The sequence below is a fragment of the Leucopleurus acutus genome (genome assembly GCF_964270905.1).
Source record: "Leucopleurus acutus genome assembly, chromosome: 2".
In the NCBI taxonomy this organism is placed as follows: domain Eukaryota; kingdom Metazoa; phylum Chordata; class Mammalia; order Artiodactyla; family Delphinidae; genus Leucopleurus; species Leucopleurus acutus.
Genome location: NC_139143.1, coordinates 59,658,393 through 59,670,410, shown reverse-complemented (window position 1 = coordinate 59,670,410; position 12,018 = coordinate 59,658,393). Strand labels below are relative to the sequence as shown.

At 43.5% G+C, this 12,018-nt stretch overlaps 1 protein-coding gene across 9 annotated transcripts in view; it reads right to left on the bottom strand.

Annotated features, from left to right (window-relative positions):
* SEC16B (SEC16 homolog B, endoplasmic reticulum export factor) overlaps positions 1-5,767 on the bottom strand; it is a 40,374-nt gene extending 34,607 nt beyond the window's left edge. For 4 of the 9 annotated variants that reach the window (XM_082834330.1, XM_082834335.1, XM_082834336.1 and 1 more), the window contains exons 1-4: positions 5,596-5,705; positions 3,093-3,446; positions 1,673-1,785; positions 464-584 (exon numbers count right to left, since the gene is read on the bottom strand). In XM_082834330.1, the coding sequence (XP_082690456.1) occupies positions 464-584; positions 1,673-1,785; positions 3,093-3,388 (530 nt within the window). In that variant the 5' untranslated portion in view covers positions 3,389-3,446; positions 5,596-5,705. The other 5 variants (XM_082834332.1, XM_082834334.1, XM_082834331.1 and 2 more) reach the window with 5 other exon arrangements.
* Positions 5,768-12,018: the final 6,251 nt, after the last annotated feature.

Below are 12,018 nucleotides of genomic sequence, written 5' to 3'. Positions count from 1 at the left end.
GAGTTCCAGGCAGGGTTAAGGCACCAGGTCTAAGGGCACCAGACGGGTGCTTGAACAAAATGCTGTTCCCTGCTCACCTTATCCCACGGGAGAGCCCATTCTCAGGGCACAGGAGGGGGCAGAGGAGAAGCACCCCAGCCCCAGGCAGGACCCAATCAGGAGAACTTCTGCAAGGCCACATCTGTTCCGAGGCCAACATAGAATTAAGGCCCTCCTCTAAGATGGACCTCAAGTAATCTCACAGGTTTTGGGAACCACCTCTCAGAATTAAGAATCCCTCCTCCTAGTGTCCATGGGGACAGCTGGTCCCAGCCAACCCAGGCTACTCTCACACCCCTGTGGCAAGAACAAAAGCAGACGGGCTTCTGAAGATGAGGGACCAGCACCAGATGACATAAGGTTTGCCTAACATAGCCTGCGTTTGGCTGAATCATGTTGAACCGGCCTCTCCTTTCACACTTACTGGAACTGGGTCTCACTATTTGTTCCAAACGGACTATTCTGGTTTTCATGTTGGTGTTCATTCAGGTACTTTTGATCTCGATAATCTTCATGCCAGATATAAGGACTCCCTTGCCTTGCCACTGCACCCTCAGGAAAAAACAAAGACAGGTCACTTCCTATTCCTAAAAGTTCAGAAGGACACTAGCAAGCCATGAAGCTGAGTTACCGGAGCACAGCAGGTATAAAAACATACAATCAGCCCTCCGTATCCACGGCGGGGGCGGGGGGGGGCGTGGTTTCAGGACCTGGGGAAGTTCAAGTCCCTTATATAAAATGGTGTAGTGTTTGCATATAGCCTATGCACATCCTCCATATACTTTAAATCATCTCTAGATGAATTATAATGCCTAATACAATGTAAATGCTATGTAAATAGTTGCAAATACAATATAGGTGCTCAGGGAAATAGTTGCCTACAAGCAGCAAATTCAAGTTTTGCTTTTTGGAATTTTCTTTTCTTCGAATATTTTCAATTATCAGTTGGAGGCAGACCCGCAGATTCGGAGGGCTGACCGTATTTGCCAAATTGAGTAAAGTAAAGTTGATAAGTAAAAGCCAACAGTGAAAGTCCATAAGATGCATCTCTCTGAACCAATGAGCACAGCTCTATACAATGGGGATCTTATGTGTGTGCACAGATGTTTGTGTTTTCAACGTTGAAATAGGTTTCTCTTTGCTAGCAGGTCAGAAGATGCCTTTAGTACCTACCTAAAGCCTTACTATTGGTGTAAGGTTTAAATTCTTTTTTTGTACATATCTGCCTCCCTCAGGGTAAATGATGGTCAGACTCATTACAGCCCAGCCACACACTTGATGACTTCACTGTTAAGAACTGGCTTCACTGTTACTTGGTCAGAGGCTATAATCTTAGAAGTAAAATATGGATGAAGTACAAACTACCCATAATACTGGTAATGTAGTAACAGTGTCAGTGCCGTCATCTACACGTACAAAGAAAAATGACTCTTTTCTATCTCTTCTTCTCAAGACATTTAGCAGTAGTGTCATTGCTGTGGCCTCATCTGGCCAAGCAAGAAGCAGGTGAGGCTGGGGCTCTACCTCAGCCCAGCAGGAGGCCCAGGGTGAGGCTCCGAGCACGGCCCCTTTGCCCTCTGCCCTATCCGACCAGCTGCACCATCCCAAAGGCTTCTTGGAGATTATTCCGTACCTCCTTCTTCCCGCAGCTGCTGCGGGTGTCCATGGTAGTAATAACTTCCATAAGCATATTCTTCCCTTAGGGCTGGAGAGTGATAGCTTTGATAGAGATCCTCAATGCCCGGCCTAAAGAATTACAAAGAAGACCAGTCATTCAAGGATGAGCATGGTAAAGAGAAGAACCAATGGAGGACCTGACAAACGAAACAACTTCAGAGGACAGAACTGTGACCCCTGTCTAGAATCTGCTCTAAAGCCACGGTTCATTCTGGATCCCATAACCAAAAACTCCAGAATCAGAGCAGACGAGTAGGACCGTTGTGTCAGAACAAGGCTGCAATTTTTATAGCAAAACCATAGCCAAGTGTCTCATTCTCCCTCGCCGTGGTCCCTCTTGCTCCTCCAATACACACACAACCAACAACACAAAATATTATCTGAGAAAACCCTGCTCTGACATCACCTTAGGAAACCCCTTCCCAAGAAGACTGTGTAAGTGCCTCACATACCACTGCAATTCCCATGCATATTATAGATGGCAATGAGATGAAAAAGTCAAGTTGGACCATCTTAAATCTGATTGCTTTTATTGCCTCTGTCCTTAACATACCTCCCTTCGAGAATTCAACAAAGGAACGTCATGTTGTTAGTATCGTTATCAATTAATAATTCTTTACTATTTCATAGGGGCAGAATTCTTGACAATAATTGTCATAATTTCAACCTTAAATCTGGAGGCAGGAAAACATCACCCCACCTGAAAAAGTTAAAGTAGAAAATAGATGGCTTGCAACATTAAATATGAAGTCCAGGAGGAGGAACTCCAGATTCTCCAGATTCTCCTAAAATTACCTCACTGAGACCTCTTCGTTCTGAATTTGGAGCCTACAAGCTTGTATTTGCTTTCTCTGATTTTTTTTTAAGTTCCTATTCATTCACTCAATACATTGTTTATTTCTGTACCCATCACACTCTAGGTGATGTTCTAGGCACTAGGGCTCTTCTTGGTGCTGGTGGGTCAGCGCTAACCCTGGGTCAGAGTCTTCCAAAGAGGATAAGGAACTTTTTATAGAGATACATAGGAAAAGCTTTTCCAGAGCCTACAAACATTGCCTTTTGTGATCCCAGAGTAAGAGGGTCTCATCTGCTGCCTTGAATTTCATCATTCTTTCTACCCTCTCCCCCCATCACCCAATCACATTGTGATGGCTTCTTTAAGAAGCTCCCCTAGGGGATAAAGAAAGGAAAATATTATATTTTCAGTCACTAAAATCCAATTTGGGAGAGGAAAGGGTATAGCTAAGTCAGTGTAGTAGGGTGGAGAAGGAAAAAGAAGAAAAAGAGGAAAAATAAAAGGAAAAGGAACAAGGAAAAGAGCAATCTGTTTGTAAGCATTTAGGAGAGCTGGGTCAATTCCAGCTCTAAACCCATACCTTGAATACAACTGACTGGGATAACCACCTTTATAATAGTCAACCCTGGACACAGGCGGATGCCATTCCCCAGGCCTGGACGCGTAGTGAGGCTGCTGGTGGTCTGCCCCAGGGTCCTGCTGTGGTTGGGGGCTCCTGCCCATGTCTTGTTCTTGTTGGACCCTCTCTCCATTGTGCCAAGAGTGACGAATAGGCCGATAGTATCTATCTCTCTGAAGCCCTTGGTCTGGATCCCTTGATGGTGCTGGGGGCCTCCCCTCTGGCTGAGGTGGCCACTGGGGAACCCAAGGCTTCATCCCTGACCTTCTGAATTTCTCTTGTGTTTTGAGTCAGTTGTGTAGTTATTTTATCTTCCTACAGACAAAACAGAAAGAAAAAAATTATCATCATTTTAGGCCTATATCCAAGCATGAAGGTTAATTAGGTTTTGTGAAAGAAGCACCTACGGTCCTCAAAATCTTCTATCTAAAACAAACCACACAGGCACTGATACAGAGATATCTGAAAAAAATCTTAAGGAGATATTTGAAATAAATAACAGGCTAGACAAGTATACTGATGTTGCTATAAAAATTAAAAAGTATATTTGGAGCAACAATAGATGTGGGAGGCATGGGAGAGAGAACAGTAATAGATGAAGCTCCAAAACACTATCAAAGTATCCCAATTAGATACATGTGTGCTGGACTTCCCTGGTGGCACAGTGGTTAAGAATCTGTCTGCCAAGGCAGGGGACATGTGTTCGATCCCTGGTCCGGGAAGATCCCACATGCCGTGGAGCAACTAAGCTCATGCACCACAGCTACTGAGCCCGCGTGCTGCAACTACTGAAGCCCGTGCACCTAAAGACTGTACTCTGCAACAAGAGAAGCCACCGTAATGAGAAGCCCACACACCACAACAAAGAGTAGCCCCTGATGGCCACAACTAGAGAAAGCCCGCACGCAGCAACGAAGACCCAACACAGCCAAAAATAAAATAAAAATAAAATAAAAATTTAAAAATACATGTGTGTTCACATATTCCACCAGTAAATGTTTATTCAACATTTACTATGGAGGCCCTATGCTGTCATAGAAATAGAGTGGGCCTTAGACAGAGCTAGACTACAGTTCAAATCCTAACTCTGCCACTTATTAGCTAGTTAAATTTTTCAAGCCTTAATTTCCTTACCCATAAAATGAGGACCATAATGAGCTGACAGGGTCACTGTCAGAGTCAGAGATCCTTACACTCTGGCTGGTATATAGTAATTGTTCAATAAATAACAGTTAGTGTTATCAGAGATAAAGATTAGGGTAGTGTGAGCAGCTGAAGACATTTCCTAAGTAAAAAGGAGCTTAAAGTGACCTCAAGAGACATCTTTTCTGAATCCTTTAAGTCTTAGAAGAACTAGGCCCTATAATCTGGCCATTCCTGCCCCTGCTCCAGGGGAGGCGATGAGACGCAAGTTTGGGATTGCTTCCCTGACAAACTAGAGAGCCGTGTCTGGAGATTTTAAAACCTGGAAGTCTCCCCAGCATCAAACTGATTTTCCCCATTTATGCTTCAAAATGGGAAATAGCTCCAGAAGACAAGATACCTTCCAAGCTTCTCTGCTTGTATCACAGAGCAGCACCCGCGTCCGGCTGCCCCCAAAGAAAAAGCACACATCACACCTTACTGCTGCTCAGGAGTCTCTCGTGTCAGAATACACAGCTCAGTCACACCCCATGTTTCTTCTCCCTTGGGAACTATTTTACGTTGAAAAGTTCTGATCGGATCCAGTCAACTTGCTCCCACTCCTGAAACTCCCAGCCCAATATAAAAATGAATATCAGAACAACAGGTCAAAGGGTGTGTGTTGAAATCAAGACGTCACACTGCTCGAACGCGGCGGAGCCAGGGTCCACAGCTATGAGCCGAGAGCTGTAAGCAGAATACCAGAAGAACAAAGCACAGAAGTGCCTTCCACCTCGAGAGCAATCCAGCTCAGGAAAACCTGCACCTTCCCTCCCGTGTCAGCCCACTTGCTTGAAAAAGTCAGGTGCGATGAGAGCCTTTTCCAGCAAATCCCAGCAGAGGCCAAATGCCCCGGACACAGTGAAAGGCTAAATGGGTTTTTCCTGAAGGCCCACGGAACTGGATAGCATTTGGACACAAGGAATTTCAACAAGAAGAAAGCTTCTTCCACCTTGTTCCCAGATATTTTCACTAGACAGCCCTCCTCTGACTGCAAAGGCACAATACCCAGTCCCTTTGCCAAAGTCAACTATAATTGATTTTCATTGCCAAGATATCAACTCCAGCAGGTTAGACCTCAGGTTACAATTAAGGACCCCAAATGAAAAGCACCTAAGATTCTCCAAATGAAGGCATTACATCTACGGTGACAAGTCATACTCACACATCACGTAAATGACCTTCCCTGGTCCCACTAAGGTCAGTATTGCCTTTCCTAATTCGACAGCACAGCAAGTACAGCCAAGACAAAGCAAGCAAGGGCGCTAGCATTCCCACACACCTGCTCTGACGGCTCTCCACCACCTTCCCTCAGCGCAGCTCCAGGAGTGTCTGCTCTCCTCCTGGACACTGTCAAAGTCCAGGTGCCACATCTACCAAGACTTACCTGGCCCTCAGATCTACAGCCTGTCAGCTACCTTTGCCACGGCCTCCATGGAGCCGATTCACGAGGGCAAAGTACAGCGCAGCTCCCCCAGTCGGCCAGACCCGGCTTGGAGTATTTGCTCACAACCCTGTCAGAGGCTGCTGCTTCTGTTTGCCTGGTCGTAGGCTGAGCCAGGTTCACTCACATGTGACATGTGACAAAGCATCCAGACCCCCACAGCAAACAAGGAGCAGAGACCCGAGGGAGAGGAAGTGCAGAAAGCCTTGAGGCAGCCTGACCCGGGGAGAAGAGCGTGGCCTATGGGCTGTGAACTCCTGGCTCGGCCACAAGTGGCTCTATCGCTCAGCCTCTCAGCTTCTTCTCTAAAAGGGGAATAACAGTACTTAGCTTATGAGGGTCATCGTGAGGAGTACAGGCAGACCTCAGAGATATTGCCAGTTCAGTTCCGGACCACTGCAACAAAGCGAGTCACAAGAATGTGCTGGTTTCCCAGGGCGTATAAAAGTTACGTCTACACTGTACTGTAGTCTATTAAAGTGTGCAATAGCATTATGTCTAAAAAACAATATACCTTAATTTTAAAACATTTTGTTGCAAAAAAAAATGCCAAAACAATTACAATAATAACATCAAAGATCACTGATCACAGATCACCAAAACAAATGTAATAATAATGAAAAAGTTTTAAATATTGTAATAAATACCGAAATGTGATGCAGAGACACAAAGCAAGTGTTATTGGAAAAACGGCACCGACAGACTTGTCTGACGCAGGGTTGCCACAAACCTTCAGTTTGTAAAAAACACAGTAAAGTGAAGCGATATAAAACGAGGTATACCTGTAAATGTTGGCAAGGTGGCACATGATATATAATTATGTATGCTCTTTAAATAAGTATTATCTGTTCCTTTCAAAAGAGATGAGCTAATTCTACTGGTTGAGGCAGGCAGAGTACTCCCTGGTGGGTAGTAAATGCCCAGTTTGGGTTTTTCTCATTCATGTTTCTCTTCATTGGATTCTGGTTGTGCATCAGTTGTGTTATCTAGATGGAAGGCAAATTTAAATTCCCAATATTGAACTGAAGGCACTGAGAAGTTTTCTATTACAAGAAAGTAATTTCTTTGTTTGAAAAATACATTTCTTTAGGTAAGTACAGAGTAGCTCATGTCCACTTTTGAATTAATATTTTAAAAGTCAGCAAATCATCATGCTGTACACCTTAAACTTATATGTTATATGTCAATTATATCTAAATAAAGCTGGGGGTAAATATAAATAAAACTCAGAATTTGCTCTAAAAAGGCTCAGATCGTTTATTCTTTCTTTCAACAAACACTGAGTCCTTATTATGTATCAGGATTTGACACACATAGACATGAAGGACACAGCCCTTGGTTCTAAAAAGCTTCAAGCAAATTAACTTCTCATGTTGTTATTAGTCCAGGGAAGACCGCCACGGTTGGTCTCATGGTCTGATAGGGTAAGGTACCAAAGCTATAAGACTTTGTCACGGCCCTACAACTGACTCCTAGGACCTGACAACTGAGTGTAGAATTCTCTGACTCTGGGTCATGGTTTCTTACCCCACTGGTGAGGTTTGACTCACTAATGGCTGCACTGCCATTTTTAATCCTCCTGGGAAGAGGTACTGGAGAAGGACACACACATTGACAGCAGGAGTCAGAACATGGTTGATTATGACACAGACTCAGATATCAAATTATCTGTCCCAATATCTCACAATAACATTCAGAAAAATCTGATGTAACTCTTTTGGCTTATAACATGACGTTAGTCCTGCCCTATAATACCAGCTACATTACTGAAATGTTGACTTTGGAAGATACCTTACAGGTTATTTTAGCAACTTCACTTCGTTGGTAATAAAACTAAGATCCAGAGAGATTAAGTGATTTACCCAACGTCACAAAGCTAACTAGAAACTCAGTTAAGATTATATTGATGTACTGGACCTGTCTTGCATTGGGCTTACAAGAGCTGATTATTAAATATTCAGGAATTGTGTGAGCCAGTAGTTAGACCATTGATTATTTGAAATCCACCACAGTGAGAGTATTTACACCACAGAAATTGGCAAGTGCTACAAAGCCAGGTTGTTGTTGTTTTTCAATAATCAGTTTATCGGCATAATGATTACGACTCCAAACTCCTAACTCCTATTCCAGTGCTCTTTCAACACAGAATTGTCATTCTTTTACAAGGCTTTGTTGCATGTCTCTGGTTTAAACATCTAGCTCAGTTATTCCAAATGCTCCTTTTGTGACATCCCAAAGCGTCCCTAATTATCTCAAGTGTTATTATGAAACTCTTCAAACACTCACCAACCAAAATTAATTTTAATTAGTTTAAATTATTTTATATAGACATATGGCATACCACAGTTATATGGGTCATGGAATGAAATAGATCGCGTGGGATCTCACCACTCCAAAAGTTTGGGATTTACCAGTCCCTGCCTTCCCCAGCCCCATATATCAACAGTTACTAAGTCTTTCAACCTGGCAACTCAAGTCTTCCTGATTCCTAACAAAATTCACTCAGTTTGAGAATACATTAGCAGCTCATCCCCAACAGGAGTTGGGCTAAAATTGGTCTTGTCACCTCAAGTCCTGGCTGCAGTGCCCTGGCATGATCCCACAGGCTCCCACATGCTAGAACAGTTATAGTCTTCACATTATCTCTTCCCCAAGTGTCCTGTCCTCTTGCCTGATTCCTGCTCTGCATTCCAACTATCCACTGGAATTGGAGCCCTGGCCAGTTGCTAATTGTTGTGAATTTCCTTTCCCAGTCCCTGCCACCCTTTCCAAATGTCAGACCACTAAGAGGATCTTGCTTCAACCAGGAATAACTACCCTAGTTTGACATCTATCTAACGAAAGCATCGTCACTGCTAATGATGCTGCTAATCTCTTCCCACCAGAATAGTGCTGATAGATGTGAACACCCACCTAGATCTAGGTCAGGTTTGCCATGAATCCGTGAGCACTATGATTTAATGACTGTTGACTCTTGCAAGGGACAGCTCAGCAGCTGAGACATGCCCCAGGCTTGACCCCATTTCTTTACTAAAAGTAAAAACTTAGGAAACAAACTGAGAGGTCCTATGTCAACAGATGAACAGTAATTATCTGTCTGGGTAATGGGATTGCAGGTGATTTTATTTTTCTCTTCTTGTTTGTCCATATTTTCTAACTTTTCTACAATAAACTTACATTATTTTAAAAGACAAAATCAACTAGAATTATTTTTGATTAATACTGTATCCAAGGCAAGATTCCTAGGTCAGAGGTTATATTTTTGTTAATTTTTATAAATTTCTTTCTAAGAATATTATAGCAATTTACACCCACACCAGCAATGCATGAGAATACCTTTCTTTTTTTTTAAAGTTTTTTTTAAACATCTTTATTGGAGTATAATTGTTTTACAATGCTGTGTTAGTTTCTGCTGTATAACAAAGTGAATCAGCTATATGTATCCATAAATCCCCATATCCCCTCCCTCTTGAGTCTCCCTCCCACCCTCCCTATCCCATCCCTCTAGGTGGTCACAAAGCACCGAGCTGATCTCCCTGTGCTATGTGGCTGCTTCCCACTAGCTATCTATTTTACATTTGGTAGAGTATATATGTCAATGCTACTCTCTCACTTCATCCCAGCTTACCCTTCCCCTTCCCCATGTCCTCAAGTCTATTCTCTACGTGAGAAGAACTTTCTGAACATTCTTATCCACACTGGATATTCTTTTTAATATTTCCCAATTAAAGGATGAAAAATAGCAACAACAAAAAATACTATATCCAGGGCTTCCCTGGTGGCGCAGTCGTTGAGAGTCTGCCTGCCGATGCAGGGGACGCGGGTTCGTGCCCCGGTCCGGGAAGATCCCACATGCCGCGGAGCGGCTGGGCATCCGGAGCCTGTGCTCCGCAACGGGAGAGGCCACAACAGTGAGAGGCTCGCATACCGCAAAAAAAAAAAAAAAAAAAAATTATATCCAAATGTGGTGTTGTCATGTCAGTAACTAATTATGCACTCATGTTGCTAAAGTGGAGCAGTGGCTCCCCAAAGCATCCATGATTGATCGATTGTGCTCAGTCTGCTCTTCTGGAAAGACGACTCTGGAAGTCATTTATTCACTAAGCAACTGTTTTTTGAACACCCATTATATGCCCAGCATTGTCACTTGCACTGGGGATACCGAGATAAATGGCATATAATCCTTGCCCTAGCTTTCAGTCTGGTGGAGCAGTAGAAATTCAAATATGCAATCAATATGCAATGCAATCATTATTCTAATGGGTATAATCACTACTTTTTCAAATAGGAGGAAGCACGGGGGCATGTGCAAAACTAGAAACAGGGAGATGTGCTGTTCAAGGTTACCCCACAAACAGGCAAGACCAATGAATACCTCAACTAGAGCAACTGCAAAGAGGTTGGAAGAGAAGGAACGGATATATGAATATAAAGTAGAATCAACATGAATTGACACTCTGTTGAATGTAGAAAATGAAGGAGAAGGAGAAGTCAAGGACAATCTCAAGTTTTCAGGCTATAAAGACAGGACCACACTGCCCCTTTTTGGGATAATAATCTTGGAAGAGGAGCCAGTTTGGTGGGAGAAGATGACAACTTCAGCTCTGAACATGCTAATTGTGAGGGGCCTGTGGACAGAGGTAAGTGTGGTCAGTGAGAAGTCAGTTGTAAGAGTGTAGAGCTTAAGAAAGGGGTCTAAGGAGAGAGACGTGGTGATTGAAGCCACAGGTATGGGTAGTATTGCCTAGGAAAAGCTTGAAGTTAGAAGAGAAGTCCTAGGGAGAAGTTCTGAGGAAGAGCAACATTGAAGAGCTGGACACAGAAAGAGGAGCCTGTGAAAGACATCAGTGAAGTGCCGGAAGGTGGGCAGAAAGCCAGGAGAGGATGGTGTCCTAGAAGGCAGGGGAGGTGATGGCTTCAGAAATGGGAGCGTGGTCAACAATACTGACAATAGGAGAGATACCGAGAGAGGCAACAGTGAAAGTGTTCACACACTGGGTTAACCACCGAGGAGGTTTGATGATCATAACATGAACAATCTCAGTAGAACTATGGTCAAGGGAGTGAGGAATTAGACACAGAAATCACTTACACAGCGAATGGAAAGTAAGGAAAAGGAGAAAGCAAGTAGAATTACTCTTTCGAGAAGCCTGGATGTGAAGAAAAGGGGACGATAGCCGGGACTACTATGAGGCACTTGGGATTGAAGAATTGGTTTAGGGTGGACAAGATGAAAGGGAGTTACATGCTGATTCATACGGAGATTGGAGATACAGAAAGCAAATACAATTACTGGAGGAATAAATCTCAAAAGAGGCTGATCACATTGGACCCAGAGCATAGGAGCAAAAGTTAAGCCTAGCTAAGAGGAAGGGCATCTCTTCCTCTGAGAAAGAGATAAAGGGGGTGAAGATGGGCATGGATGGAGGCAAGTTTGTACAAAAAGGGACTGGATACTGAGACCTCTCTGTGGAGTAGACTGCTAGAGATCAGGGTGAGCATTTAGAGAGAGACCTGAGAAACGTGATAAATGTTTGGATTGGCCCGTGTGGAAACTGGGAGTGGGCTTTAACCAGGAACATGTCCTCAGAGGAACAAGTAGGCAGGAAGTGCAGCTGTTATTGGACCCTTAGACAGATTTGAAACTCCATGGGGACGTTGAGTATCTGTGTTTGGTCCAGGCTATGACCACAGTGCCTAGACGGTGCCCAGTGTGTGATAAGAGCGCAATAAAGATTTTATTTATAAATGAATGGACATCTGAAATTTATAGCAGCAACAGCCTTAGTGCAGATCATATCCAGTAGTTTTTACAGCCTGAGTATAGAATTAAACTCTAACAGGGAGTTCCTAGAGAAAGTAAAAGGGAATGTTGAGGCAGTGAGTTAAGCGGACTGACCAGAGAGTGGTTAAAGGTATGCCATGTGGGTCATAAATGAGACAGAAATACAAATTCTCTGCATACCTTGTTAAACTGAGGTCCCTAGAAATACTTAAGAGACCCTCTCCAATAGGACAGTGAAAGAAAAACATTCAATCACAATTCAAACTGAAAAACCTTAGTTGAAGTGGGACTGACAGGATAATGCCTATACCCGCCTTTCCAAAAATATCTGATACACTGAGATGCTTTTTAGTCAGCCAGCATCTCATAGCTGTGACTCCAGGAAGGAGACCTGGGGAAGGTTTAGCGTCAAGCAGCCTCTTGACTCCGGCAAAGCCAGACCCTGAAGCCAGTCTTGGAGATCCGAAGCTCATGGC